A 15,190-nucleotide genomic window follows, 5' to 3' on the forward strand; every position below is an offset into this window, starting at 1 on the left:
TAAACTCTTGGAGGATTGGCTACATCAGGGGTGTGTGGCCTAATCTGCAAAGGAGTTCCTGCTACAAAAACCCTGTTTATACCCTACCCGTTGAGTCTCAGAGCAGCTTACAATCCCCTTTTTCTTCCCTTCCCTGCAACAGACATCCTGTGAGGTAGGCGGGGCTCAGAGCACGGCTCTTGAGAGAACAGCCCTGAGAGAACTTGTGGCTGATCCAAGGTCACACCAGCAGCTGCGTATGGAGAAGCAGGGCAATCAGACCCACTTCTCCCAGATGAGAGTCCGTGCACTGAACCACTACACCAAACTGGCTCTTTGCGTGAACCTGATTTGCATTGAAAGGCAAGGTTACACAGTGTATTATAGATTTGTAAAGCCATATGGATTAATACCAAAATACTTCGTCGAGTAAGGTTTTATTTTTCTGACTTTGGAATTACAACAGCCTGAAGACGTTACGATTTGTTTAAAGTTTATTTGCATAAAAAGGAATACCTGAAAACAAGTGAATCGTCCATCTCTCGTTCTCTTCACAAAGCTTGTAGTCCGAGTGCCACAAATGTGGTATTTACTGCTTTGGTAAAAAGCTCCTGTGCGGTTTGCTCTAATCCCACACAGTTCTAGGCATACTTGAGTATGGTTGTCCTACATCCCATAATCAGGAGCAGTTCCATAGGATGTTTTTTTTTTGTACAAGAACCATTCCAAAAAGAGCATTCCTAGAGAAACGGACAAAGGAACCTTGAAATCTTAACCAGGATTCCCTGTGAGGCATATCATGGACCCTGTTTGTGCATGCTTCATTTTTAAAGAAGACATTGGATTTATACCCTGCCCTTCACTCTGAATCCCAGAGTGGCTCGCAAGCTCCTTTATCTTCCTCCCCCACAACAAACGCCCTGTCAGGTGGGGCTGAGAGAGCTCTGACAGAAGCTGCCCTTCCAAGGACAACCTCTGTGAGAGCTACGGCTGACCCAAGGCCATTCCAGCAGCTGCAAGTGGAGGAGTGGGGAATCGAACCCGGTTCAGTCTGCACACTTCGCCACTGCGCCAAACTGGCACTCTGTTTAAGAACTGTGCTTTATTGCCTTTGGCTTTCTATTTTGTATTACGAAGGAAGAGTTTTTTTACATCTGCAAAATACCTTTGGTAGATCTGTTGGCAAGGAAGGGCAGAAGGGAAATGTCCGTTATGCTGGAGGACATCTAATCTAATTCAGCACCTGAAGCATCTTGAGAGCACGGTTTCCTTCTCTAGACAACTGAGGTGTTCCTCAGGACCCGAGCTATCAGTCTTGCAATATTTCAGAGGTAGAAGGTGCAATATTAGAAAGCTTGTGTGTAGTCCAAGGCCTTGCTGCTTGAGAGAATGCCTTGGGAAGGGGACAAGATTTGAAAAGTCTACACCCCAACACGGTGCCCATGAGGACTGTGGCGACAGATGACACTATTTATGGCACCCACATGTTTTAGAAAGTGGGGGCCAGGGAGAATTTGGCCTAGCACAGCTTCTGACTGACCTTGCAGATCTTTAAAAAGATTGCTTTGGCAGTAGCCGCCACCCCACCACAAGGATCTTCACCACAGGAATGAAGTAGTTTAAAAGACTATTTTCATTCTAAAAGAGTCTTGTTTAAGCAGAGCTTCTGTCTGAAATGCTGAAATGTTGCTCTTAAGAGTTATGCATAATCTCGCTCCCTGACATTTTTGTGGCTGGCCCCGCCTCCTGCGGTAGCCATTTTGTGGTTGGCTCCGCCTCCTGTGGCAGCCATTTTGTGGTTGGGGCCACCACCCTGTGTCAGGGTCATCAGTGTTGGGCAGTCCTGGTCTACGTTGAGACAGTCTCTGTTCAGCGGAAGGACAGCACCGGTGGAAGCCCGGGAATATTAACAAAAAAAGAATCATTCATGGCTATCCGTAAGACCTTATCAAACATCCTATATAGAAACTTATTCAAAGGAAATACATTAAAACAGGTGTGATAGTTGTCAGATTATATGGCAGCCAGAAGTAAAGCTACATAATTTAAAAAAAAATTGACGCAGGGGAAGACGGTCGCTTCTCTTGTCTGATGCTGGTCACGGCGCAAAGGAGTAGGTACGTGCCTCAAGAAGTCTTTTTGTAGTAGGAAATATCTGCATCCTGCAAAAAGAACCAAAAACATAAAATTCTGAGCTAATTTCTTACACCATCAAGCAGCGTTCCCTAAGCTGAGCGAGTGTGAGCTAGCTCACAGGTTTTTTATGTCTCGTTAGCCGCCCTGAGCCTGCCTTGGCGGGGAGGGCGGGATATAAATAAAAGTTTATTATTATTATTATTTTAGCCTCCGACTCGCACATTTTCGTCTTAGCTCAGGAAGGATGGCCCCGGAGCACACTAATTTATGCAGAAGCTCACAACTTTCATGCCAGTAGCTCAGAAAATAGAATATTTGCTCACAAGACTCCTCAGCTTAGAGGGAACGTTGCCATCAAGGGATATATCGAGGATGGCCAAAATGTAGTTCGGGAGCCACATGTGGCTCTTTTACACATATCGTATGGCTCTCAAAGCTCCCACCACACCATCGGTCGGCTAGGGGAAGGCATTTGTCTCTTGATCACTTCTCTAAGCTAAGCCAGCCAGTCGCTTGGTGGATGCATTTAAAGTTGCTTTCTTTCCACCTCACCCTCCCTGCCCCTTCCCCATCTATTTTAATTCCTTCCATCTTGTGGGTCTCAAACATCCGACGTTTATTGTGGGTGGCTCTTACATTAAGGAAGTTCAGCCACCCCGGTATATACCCTACCCTTTTAGCTAGTGCCTATGTGTTCGTCTACTACAAGTTAGTAGTATTCAGTAATACTATTGCTTTGAGCAGAGAGTTAAACTAGATAGCCTGTATGGCCCCTTCCAGCTCTGTGATTCTATGATTCTAATACTTTAGATGGGCAGGGAAGATTCCTGCAAACTAAATTTTGGCTTGTTGGGGGTAGGCCTCCAACCCTCTTTATTCAGTGTTTGGAAGCTACATAGAAAGAAATGATACATACATGCTAGAAGCTGGTCTTATATGTACTCGAGTAAGTGCACTCTGGACTAGAACATAAGAAGAGCCCTGCTGGATCAGAGCAGTGGTCCATCTAGTCCAGCATCTTGTCTCACACTGTGGCTGACCAGTTCCTCTGGAGGGCCAACAACAGGGCAGAGAGGCTGAGGCTGTCATTAGAACATCAGAAGAGCCTTGATGGATCAGACCAGTGGTCCATCTAGTCCAGCCTGTCTCACACACTGGCCAATCAGTTCCTCTGGAGGGCCAACAACAGGGCAGAGAGGCCGAGGCCGTCATTAGAACATCAGAAGAGCCTTGATGGATCAGACCAGTGGTCCATCTAGTCCAGCCTCCTGTCTCACACTGTGGCTGACCAGTTCCTCTGGAGGACCAACAACAGGGCAGAGAGGCCGAGGCCGTCATAAGAACATCAGAAGAGCCCTGCAGGATCGGACCAGTGTTCCATCTAGTCCAGCATCCTGTCTCACACTGTGGCTGACCAGTTCCTCTGGAGGGCCAACAACAGGGCATAGAGAAGAAGAAGACTGCAGATTTATACCCCGCCCTTCTCTCTGAATCAGACATAGAGCGGCTTACAGTCTCCTATATCTTCTCCCTCCACAACAGACACTCTGTGAGGTGGATGGGGCTGAGAGGGCTCTCACAGCAGCTGCCCTTTCAAGGACAACCTCTGCCAGAGCTATGGCTGACCCAAGGCCATTCCAGCAGGTGCAAGTGGAGGAGCGGGGAATCAAACCCGGTTCTCCCAGATAAGAGTCCGCACACTTAACCACTACACCAAACTGGCTCTCTGTTTAGAGGCCAAGGCCTTCTCCTGATGTTGCCGCCTGGCTCTGGGATTCAGAGGTTGACTGCCTCTAAACATGGAGGTTCCCACCGAAGCCTGTGCACAAGCTCTGATAATCTACATGCCCACCTGCAGGGCTGGAATTCTAGCAGGAGCTCCTTTGCATATTAGGTCACACCCCTCCCCGATGCAGCCAATCCTCCAAGAGCTAACAAAAGAGAGCCCTGTAAGCTCTTGGGAAGATTGGCTACGTCAGGGTTGTGTGGCCTAATATGCAAAACAGCTCCTGCTAGAATGCCACCCCTGCCCACACGACTAGTCTCCAGAATCCGGGAAGCTTCTCGGAGAATTCACAAGGCCAAACGCTGGCAATAAGTTTTGGCCGTCAATATAGGCTGTAGATTGCTTTATCCGATGCAAGGCTCCGAGTTTATCACAGCATCTTTGGGTCAGGAACGGAACGTACCACTCCGCTCTTGAAATTCTGGATTCGCCTCTTTCCCATGCGGTTCAGCATCCACCAGGCCCAGGTGGGGGCGTACTGCCAGAGGTAACAGACCGTCAGGTACGGCTGGTCGCTGACCCAGGCTTCCTTCAGATCGTTGGCCATGCTGACCAGCGTGAGTCGGACGCAGCGTTCGGTGGTCATTTTATGCGACTGGTCGCCCACGTTGGCGTTTGTCTGGTGGGAAGAGAGGAAGAAGGGGCTGCAGTAAACCATTTCTGTGCATCTTACGTGAAATCTCATGCTACAAGAACAGGCCAGTAGCTACAGTGGGGCCCAGGCCCCTCCTTTCATACCCCCCTTCCAACTGTACGGCCCCTCCATTGAATCACAGAATCATAGAGTTGGAAGGGCCCTCCAGAGTCATCTAGTCCAACCCCCTGCACAATGCAGGAAACTCACAAAAAAAAAAAGGTAGTCCCCTGTGCAAGCACCAGTCGTTTCCGACTCTGGGGTGATGTTGCTTTCATGTTTTCACGGCAGACTTTTTACGGGGTGGCTTGCCATTGCCTTCCCCAGTCGTCTACACTTCCCCCCCAGCAAGCTGGGTGCTCATTTTACCGACCTCAGAAGGATGGAAGGCTGAGTCGACCTCGAGGCGGCTACCTTCTGCTGGGATCGAACTCAGGTTGTGAGCAGAGCTTAGGACTGCAGTACTGCAGCCTTGCCACTCTGCGCCACGGGGCTCTACCTCCCCCTAAATGCACAGGATCTTCATTGCTGTCAGAAGGCCATCTAGCTTCTGTTTATTCACAGGATCTTCATTGTGGTCAGAGGGCCTCCATCTGTCCCCTTTGCTCACTACCACTCTGAACAAATAGGAGCATTGCTGCTGTTCTCTCTGCCAATGCAAAAAAAGCCAAACGAGAGGGGACTGTGCAAAGAAGTGAATATCCAAAACCGCTAGGGCACACAGTCCAAAAAAATGCTGCAAAAACTTGTTCCGGATGCAAATACTCCATTATGCATTCATTCACATCTGCTGACCCACACAGAACAACAAGCAACCTTTGAGCAATTTGCAAGGCGCCCCTACTCCATTCAATGTTGCAGAAATCTACATTTGCACAAGCAACACTGAATGGCGTAGGCACCCCTTGCAAATTGCTTACAGGTTGCTTGTTGTTCTGTGTGAGTCAGCAGATGGGAATAAATGCATAATGGAGTATTTGCATCCGGAACAAGTTTTTGCAGCATTTTTTGGAACTGTGCTTTGGTCGTTCGCTAGACTCTCTGCTGCAAGAGAAGAAGAAGATGATATTGGATTTATATCCTGCCCTCTACTCCGAAGAGTCTCAGAGCGGCTCACAATCTCCTTTACCTCCCCCCCCCCACAACAGACACCCTGTGAGGTAGATGAAGATATTGGATTTATATCCCGCCCTCCACTCCGAAGAGTCTCAGAGCAGCTCACAATCTCCTTTACCTTTCTCCCCCCTCCTCAACAACAGACACCCTATGAGGTAGATGAAGATATTGGATTTATATCTCGCCCTCCACTCCGAAGAGTCTCAGAGAGGCTCACAATCTCCTTTACCTTCCTCCCCCACCAGACACCCTGTGAGGTAGATGAAGGTATTGGATTTATATCCCACCCTCCACTCCGAAGAGTCTCAGATCAGCTCACAATCTCCTTTACCTTTCTCCCCCCTCCTCAACAACAGACACCCTATGAGGTAGATGAAGATATTGGATTTATATCTCGCCCTCCACTCCGAAGAGTCTCAGAGAGGCTCACAATCTCCTTTACCTTCCTCCCCCACCAGACACCCTGTGAGGTAGATGAAGATTGGATTTATATCCCACCCTCCACTCCGAAGAGTCTCAGAGTGGCTCACAATCTCCTTTACCTTCCTCCCCCACAACAGACACCCTGTGAGGTAGATGAAGATATCGGATTTATATCCCACCCTCCACTCCAAAGAGTCTCAGAGTGGCTCACAATCTCCTTTCCCTTCCTCCCCCACAACAGACACCCTATGAGGTAGATGAAGATATCGGATTTATATCCCACCCTCAACTCCGAAGAGTCTCAGAGTGGCTCACAATCTCCTTTCCCTTCCTCCCCCACAACAGACACCCTATGAGGTAGATGAAGATATTGGATTTATATCCCACCCTCCACTCCGAAGAGTCTCAGAGCGGCTTACAATCTCCTTTACCTTCCTCCCCCACAACAGACACCCTGTGAGGTGGGTGGGGCTGAGAGAGCTCTCGCAGCAGCTGCCCTTTCAAGGACAACTTCTGCCAGAGCTATGGCTGACCCAAGGCCATTCCAGCAGGTGCAAGTGGAGGAGTGGGGAATCAATCCCAGTTCTCTCAGATAAGAGTCCGCACACTTAACCACTACACCAAACTGGTGCAGAGGCACGTATGAAAGGGCTGAGGGAGCGGAGCTGCTTCGGCTGGCCAGGTGAAGGGGAGTTAGCTTGCGGAACTCAAGGCAGCTCACATTGGCCCCCTTAAACAACAAATCCTGCTGTGGGCCCCACCAAACATGAAATCCTGGCTATGGCCCTGTACAATAAAATCCGTTAGTCTTAAAGGTGCTACTGGATACTTTACTATTTTGCCCCTAAAGGCTGGCAGCCCGACACACATGGCTTGAGTTCACGGCTCTGATTTCATCTAACGAAACCCTGAGGCGATCATGATCCCGCGGTAGGGGCCGAGCCCTCACAGCCACAGAAGCGGAAAAACCAGAATATCCAGACACGCTGTGTAGTACGGGAGGCAATGACGTTACCCCACTGGCCCGCGTATCGCAAATCAGAGGAGGTGATACTTCTCTTGCACCCGCTTCACAATGGAACACAATCCCACCCATCGAAAAGAGCAGCACATCCAGGAAAAGAACGACAGCCCGGCACTCTTTTAATGGGTAGGTTTCTTAAATAGGTAGATTCGGTTTAGCCCGTTTTGTAAACATCTCGTAGCGTGAATCCTCATTCATTGCCTGAAGGAGTACTGTCAAGATGGATCTACCCTCTCACCAGCATCTTATGAGAACTAGGCCAGGCCATAACACAGGGGTGGCCAACGGCAGCCCTCCAGATGTTTTTTTTGCCTACAACTCCCATCAGCCCCGGCCATCAGCCATGCTGGCTGGGGCTGATGGGAGTTGTAGGCAAAAAAAAACATCTGGAGAGCTACCATTGGCCACCCCTGCCATAACAGACCAGTGCATGGTTGCTGTCCTCCAGGTGGAACCTGGAGTTCCCCCAGAATTACAACAGAGTCAGGGTCAGCTCGCCCACTAGGCAAACTAGGTGGTTGCCTAGAGCACCGGGAGGTGGGGTGCATCAAACTGGGCTCTCCCCCTCCCCCCCGGTGCCCATGGCAAACGCCTAGTTTGCCTGCCTCCCCTGCCAGCCCCCTCCCGCCCCTTCCCTTGCACTTCGCCCCCCCCCCGCCCCCAGCACAATCAGAGGAGAGCGCCGAGGCTGGTCCTTACCGGCTTCGATGCAGCTGGCACAGCATCTAATCCTTTGAAGAGGCTGCGAGAGGAGCCTTCGCCCTCCCTCACTTCCGGGTTCTTCTAAGGATTAGATGCCGCGCCAGCCGCATCAAAGCTGGTAAGGACCAGCCTCAGCATGGTGTGCTCTGATGGGGGGTGGGGGCGGAGCACGGTGCCGCCTTGTAGCGCCACAAAGGGAGGGTGGCGACAGTGGGACGGCAGCCCTCGGGCCGGCACTGAACAGGGGTCAGTTCTCCTGGAGGAAACAGCAGCTTCAGAGGGTAGACTCTATGGAATTCCATAGAATCTAGGAAGATGGAAGTCCTAGAGGGACATCACATCACTATGAAGCTCTCTTCCCTCCCCAGGCCCCACCTCAAATCTCCAGGAATCCCCCAAGCGGGCCCACAGCAAGGGGGTGGGCCTGAGGGCTACTGGCCCTACCAATCAAATCTCTTTGAAACCATTATGCCCCCCCTTTCAGCCCCCACACCTTGCAAGAGATGTATTGCATGTGTTTGATGCTGCTTTGCCAAGACAATAAAACTTGTCGATTGTGCAATAAACACATGCTAAAGAAATGCACCCTCTCGTGGATTGCTGCCTTGTCGTGGCAAGAGGGCTTACGCGGTTCAATGAGGCTGTGGGCTATGCCATGTAGGGCCACCCAAGATGGACAGGCCACAGCTGAGAACCCAGACCAAATGTGATCCACTGGAGAAGGAAATGGCAAACCACTCCAGTATCCTTGCCAAGAAAACCCCATGGAAAGAAACAAAAGGCTAAAAGATATGGCGCTGGAAGATGAGCCCCTCAGGTCAGAAGGTGCCCGATATGCTACTGGGGAAGAGCGTTCAAGTAACCACAGAAAGAGTGAAGCAACTGGGCCAAAGCCGAAAGGATGCTCAGTCGTGGATGGGTCTGATGGTGAAAGAACAGTCCGATGCTGCAAAGAATAATACTGCATCGGAACATGGAATGTGAGATCTATGAATCAAGGTAAGCTAGATGTGGTCAAACAAGAGAAGGCAAGACTGAACATCGACATCTTGGGAATCAGTGAACTAAAATGGATGGGAATGGGTGAATTTAACTCAGAGGATCACTACATCTATTATTGCGGCCAAGAGTCCCGTAGAAGAAATAGTGTGGTCTTTATAGTTAACAAGAGAGTGAGGAAGGCAGTAATGGGATACAATCTCAAAAATGACATATTGATCTCGGTGCATATCCAAGGCAAACCATTCAATATCACAGTAATCCAAGTCTATGCCCCAACCACTGATGCAGAAGAGGCTGAAGTGGAGCAGTTCTACGAAGATCTACAACACCTTCTAGAATTAACGCCAAAAAAAGATGTCCTCCTCATCATAGGGGACTGGAATGCAAAAGTAGGAAGTCAAAAGGTGACGGGAACAACTGACAAGTTTGGCCTTGGAGAACAAAATGAAGCCGGGCAAAGGCTAATAGAGTTTTGTGAAGAGAACAAGCTGGTCATAGCGAACGCCCTCTTCCAACAACCTAAAAGGCGACTCTACACATGGACATCACCTGATGGGCAACACAGAAATCAGATTGATTATATACTCTGCAGTCAAAGATGGAGAAGCTCCTTACAGTCAGCAAAAACAAGACCTGGAGCTGACTGTGGCTCAGATCATGAGCTACTCATCGAAAAATTCAGGCTTAAACTGAGGAAAACTGGGGAAGCCATTAGGCCATTCAGGTTTGACCTTGATCACATCCCTTATGAATATACAGTGGAGGTGAAGAATAAGTTTAAGGAACTAGAGTTGATAGACAGAGTGCCTGAAAAACTATGGATGGAGGTTCATGACATTGTACAGAAGGCAGCAATCAGCACCATCCCAAAGAAAAAGAAATGCAAGAAAGCAAAGTGGCTGTCTGACTGATGAGGCTTTACAAATAGCTGAGGAAAGAAGGAAAATGAAAGGCAAAGGTGAAAAGGAAAGATTCACCCAACTGAATGCAGATTTCCAGAGAACAGCAAGGAGAGATAAGGAGGCCTTCCTGAAGGAACAATGCAAAGCAACAGAGGAAACTAATAGAATGGGAAGGACAAGAGATCTCTTCAAGAAAATTGGAGAAATCAAGGGAACGTTTAGTGCAAAGATGGCCATGATAAAGGACAAAAATGGTACGGACCTAACAGAAGCAGAAGAGATCAGGAAGAGGTGGCAAGAATACACAGAAGAATTATAAAAGAAGGATCTCAATGTCCCGGACAACCATGACAGTGAAATCGATGACCTTGAGCCAGACATCCTGGAGTGTGAAGTCAAATGGGCTTTAGAAAGCATTACTAACAACAAAGCGAGCGGAGATGATGGTATCCAAGTTGAGCTATTCCAAGTCCTAAAAGATGATGCTGTTAAAGTGATGCACACATTATGTCAACAAATTTGGAAAACACAACGGTTTATATTCCAATCCTAAAGAAGTTTATATTCCAATCCTAAAGAAGGGTAATGCCAAGGAATGTTCAGACTATCGCACCATTGCACTCATTTCACATGCCAGCAAGGTCATGTTAGAGATCCTACAAGCAAGGCTTCAGCAGTATGTAGATCGGGAACTACCAGAAGTTCAAGCTGGCTTTTGGAGAGGTAGAGGAACTAGAGATCAAATTGCCAACAATCGATGGATTATGGAGAAAGCATGGGAGTATCAGAAAAACGTCTATTTCTGCTTCATTGACTATGCTAAAGCCTTTGATTGTGTGGATCACAGCAAACTGTGGCAAGTCCTTAAAGAGATGGGAGTACCAGACCACCTCACAAGTCTCCTGAGAAACCTGTATAAGGGTCAAGAAGCAACTGTCAGAACAGGATATGGAACAACTGATTGATTTAGAATAGGAAAAGGAGTTCGACAAGGATGTATATTGTCACCCTGCTTATTTAATTTATATGCAGAGTACATCATGCGGAATGCTGGCCTGGATGAAGCACAAACTGGAATTAAGATTGCCGGGAAAAACATCAACAACCTCAGATATGCAGATGACAATACTGTAATGGCAGAAAGTTAGGAGGACCTAAAGAACCTCCTGTTGAGGGTGAAAGAGGAGAGCACAAAAGTAGGCTTGAAACTCAACATCAAAAAAACTAAGATCATGGCATCTGGCCCCATCACACCTTGGCAAATAGAAGACATGGAAGTAGTGACAGACTTCACATTTCTGGGATCCAAGATCACTGCAGATGGTGACTGTAGCCATGAAATTAAAAGACGTTTGCTCCTTGGGAGGACAGCTATGGCGAACCTGGGCAGTATAATAAAAAGTAGAGACATCACCCTGCCAACAAAAGTCCGTATAGTCAAAGCGATGGTATTCCCAGTAGTAATGTATGGCTGTGAGAGATGGACCATAAGGAAGGCCGAGCACAGAAGAATAGATGCTTTTGAGCTGTGGTGCTTCCAATTGAGAAGGGAGCACTCCCTGGAGAAGACCCTGATGCTGGGAAAGACAGAAGGCAAAAGAAGAAGGTGAGATGGCTGGACAGCGTTACTGATGTAACAAACACGAATTTGAGCAGACTTCGGAGGATGGTGGAAGACAGGAGGGCCTGGCCTGACTTTGTCCATGGGGTCACAAAGAGTCGGACTCGACTGTGTGACTGAACAACAACAAAGAAATGCAATCCTTATCTATAAGCTTGGAAGGCAAGAGGCTCAATCTCGAGTCAGTATGAAAAAGGGAGGGGAGGAAGAGGAAAGAGGGAATCAGACAAGAGGGAGGCTGGGAAAGAAGAGGGTTGAAAGCATCTCATGAATTCACCAAGAGCATTTCAACAGCCTCCAAGAAACTTAGTGTCAGTTGCCAGCCAACTGGAGGAACAGAATACAGACCAAACATTTCTACTTGTCTTCATTATATCTGTAATCAGGCCTCAGATTCAGCGGGAGTTCACAGGAGTAGTAGAAGAAGAAGAAGATATTGGATTTATATCCCGCCCTACACTCCGAAGAGTCTCAGAGCGGCTCACAATCTCCTTTACCTTCCTCCCCCACAACAGACACCCTGTGAGGTGGGTGGAGCTGGAGATGGCTCTCACAGCAGCTGCCCTTTCAAGGACAACCTCTGCCAGAGAGCTATGGCTGACCCAAGGCCATGCTGGCAGGTGCAAGTGGAGGAGTGGGGAATCGAACCCGGTTCTCCCAGATAAGAGTCCGCACACTTCACCACTACAAGTGCAGCTCCTGAACCTTTCTGATGGCTCCCCCTCCTCCTCCCCACTACCTTGTCCACTGAATAGCTGCATAACAATCCCTGGATGAGGACAGCGGGCAGCCAGCCAGCCAGCCTGCCTCTAGGGGCTTTGCCACGCCCCCAACAGCCCTCATTAACCCCTGGAGAAGCCCACACCACCCTTCCTCAACTTTAAAGGCACATATTTTAAAAACGGACCTGTTTGCAGGTTTCTAAACCTGCCGGAGCTCTAGAGGTACATGGTGACTGTGGGGGCGGGGGGAAACCTGTAAAACCGGGGGACCCCCCCACTGGGACCTGGGGATTGGGAAGTCTACCCCCCCAAAAATGAAAAATCCTGGCTACAGGCCTGCTGCCAAGCCATAGCTGGCAACCCTAAACAATGCCCAGAACTTTCCACTCTGACTGCCAGCAACTCTCTAGGGTCTCAGTGAAAGGTCTTATCCCCAACCCTCCTGAGATCCTGCTTTAGAGTGACTTGTTTTCAGAGGGGTATAGGGTTGCCAACGTCCAAGTGGTGCTTGGAGATCTCCTGGGATTACAACTGATCTCCAGGTGACCGCCTGGAACAAAATGGCCGCCTTGGACGGGCGGCTCTATAGCATTACACACCCAGGACTTTTTTTGTAGCAGGAACTCCTTTGCCTCTCAGGCCACACGCCCCTGATGTAGCCAATCCCCCTGGAGTTTACAGGGCTCTTAGTGCAGGGCCTACTGGAAGCTCCAGGAGGATTGGCTACATCAGGGGTGTGTGGCCTAATATGCAAAGGAGGTCCTGCTAGAATTCCTTACAGGGCTCTCAGTACAGGGCCTACTGGAAGCTCCAGGAGGATTGGCTACATCAGGGGTGTGTGGCCTAATAGGCAAAGGAGGTCCTGCTAGAATTCCTTACAGGGCTCTAAGTACAGGGCCTACTGGAAGCTCCCGTAGGATTGGCTACATCAGGGGTGTGTGGCCTAATAGGCAAAGGAGGTCCTGCTAGAATTCCTTACAGGGCTCTCAGTACAGGGCCTACTGTAAGCTCCAGGAGGATTGGCTACATCAGGGGTGTGTGGCCAAATATGCAAAGGAGGTCCTGCTAGAATTCCTTACAGGGCTCTTAGTGCAGGGCCTACTGTAAGCTCCAGGAGGATTGGCTACATCAGGGGTGTGTGGCCTAATAAGCAAAGGAGGTCCTGCTAGAATTCCTTACAGGGCTCTTAGTTCAGGGCCTACTGTAAGCTCCGGGAGGGTTGGCTACATCAGAGGTGTGTGGCCTAATAGGCAAAGGAGGTCCTGCTAGAATTCCTTACAGGGCTCTCAGTACAGGGCCTACTGGAAGCTCCAGGAGGATTGGCTGCATCAGGGGTGTGTGGCCTGAGAGGCAAAGGAGGTCCTGCTAGAATTCCTTACAGGGCTCTTAGTACAGGGCCTACTGGAAGCTCCAGGAGGATTGGCTTCATCAGGGGTGTGTGGCCTGAGAGGCAAAGGAGGTCCTGCTACAAAAAAAAGCCCCGATTAAAAACCAATGAAGTCCCTCCCCTCCTCAAACCCTTGCCTTCTCAGGCGCCATTCCCCAAATGTCCAGGTATTTCCCAACCTGGAGCTGGGAATCTCAGTGTTGTGGTTAGGACAATACAAAGCTGGGAGGGGGAGAAAAGTGGTATTTGTTCCACAAATCACTAGGATGGAGGAACCAGACCTTCTCGTGTTTCACAATTCCCTGGGCCTTCTCAAAGGACCCTACCCACCACGAGTCCAGAACTAGAGAAGCACATATTTTCTTCCCTTTGTGGCTAAACAGCCATACTGGCTTAGTGCTGTTAAAAGAAGAAGATAGACATCTAGCTCTAGTTATTATTATTTTCAAGTTCTGTGCTTTTAAAAAAAAAATCTTGTTACCTGCCTTGAGAAAGTCTCTAGAGAGACAGCCTATAATGAGATTTAACAAGCCACCCTGTTTATTATTGCTGTTCTCTACAGCTTCTGAAATAAATGAAAATTAGTAGTGGAAACAAAGCAGCTACGCGTCCTATTGGAGCCAAAATGCAACGTTCTTTTTCATACCATGCAACAGAATTTATCTGAGAAGAAGATAATGGATTTGTATCCCACCCTCCACTCCGAATCTCATAGTCTCAGAGTGGCTCACAATCTCCTTTCCCTTCCTCCCCCGCTACAGACACCCTGTGGGGTGGGTGGGGCTGAGAGGGCTCTCACAGCAGCTGCCCTTCCAAGGACAGAGACTCAGAGCGGCCTACAATCTCCTTTCCCTTCCTCCCCCACAACAGACACCCTGTGAGGTGGGTGGGGCTGAGAGGGCTCTCCCACCAGCTGCCCTTTCAAGGTCAGAGTCTCAGAGCGGCCTACAATCTCCTTTCCCTTCTTCCCCCACAACAGACACCCTGTGAGGTGGGTGGGGCTGAGAGGGCTCTCACAGCAGCTGCCCTTTCAAGGACAACCTCTGCCAGAGCTATGGCTGACCCAAGGCCATCTCAGCAGCTGCAAGTGGAGGAGTGGGGAATCAAACCCGGTTCTCCCAGATAAGAGCCCGCACACTTAACCACGACACCAAACCGGCCTGCATTTGGAAACTTGCGAGAAGAATGGCAAGATAATTCCAGGAGATAGTGGTGTGCAATTCGAAGGACACGCACAACCTCATGTGTGTACACTCGACAATACAGGGGATTTTAGGGCAAGTCTTCCATGAAAACATAAAGCTTAATATTGATAATTAATATTAATTAATATTAATAAATCTTTCAGATTTGCAGCTTCTGGACCATGCAGAACAGGGCTTTTTTTGAGCAGGGGAACACACAGGAATGCCGTTCCGGCTGGCTTGCCATCAGGGGGTGTGACCTAACATGCAAATGAATTCCTGCTGGGCTTTGTCTACAAAAAAAAGCCCTGTGCAGAACAATGGTGATGTCAGGGGGTGTGGCCTAATATGCAAATAAGTCCCTGCTGGGCTTTTTCTACCCCGATGCAGAGATATTTCAGCATGAGAAGTCAGTTCTTTCCCTGCCTGGCTTTCCGGTCGCTCTTTCGGGCAGAAAAGAGTCTTGCAGATGGAGACACGAAATCACTTAACAAAAATCTGACCAGGAGTCAGGTGACAGCATAATTTAGACTCCGCCAGGGTGGATTTGCTAGGGAACTGCAGATTAGTCA

The 15,190-nt window shown here is 49.0% G+C and overlaps 1 protein-coding gene across 1 annotated transcript in view; it reads right to left on the bottom strand.

Moving 5' to 3' along the window:
* Window positions 1–460: 460 nt before the first annotated feature.
* DHRS7 (dehydrogenase/reductase 7) overlaps window positions 461–15,190 on the bottom strand; it is a 69,143-nt gene continuing 54,413 nt past the window's right edge. Inside the window, exons 6-7 of the mRNA XM_060262028.1 lie at window positions 4,305–4,520; window positions 461–2,141 (exon numbers count right to left, since the gene is read on the bottom strand). Coding sequence (XP_060118011.1) covers window positions 2,106–2,141; window positions 4,305–4,520 — 252 coding nt within the window. The 3' untranslated portion in view covers window positions 461–2,105. The remainder of the gene's footprint in view (window positions 2,142–4,304; window positions 4,521–15,190) is intronic.

The sequence above is a fragment of the Heteronotia binoei genome, chromosome 21 (genome assembly GCF_032191835.1).
Source record: "Heteronotia binoei isolate CCM8104 ecotype False Entrance Well chromosome 21, APGP_CSIRO_Hbin_v1, whole genome shotgun sequence".
Lineage (NCBI taxonomy): Eukaryota > Metazoa > Chordata > Lepidosauria > Squamata > Gekkonidae > Heteronotia > Heteronotia binoei.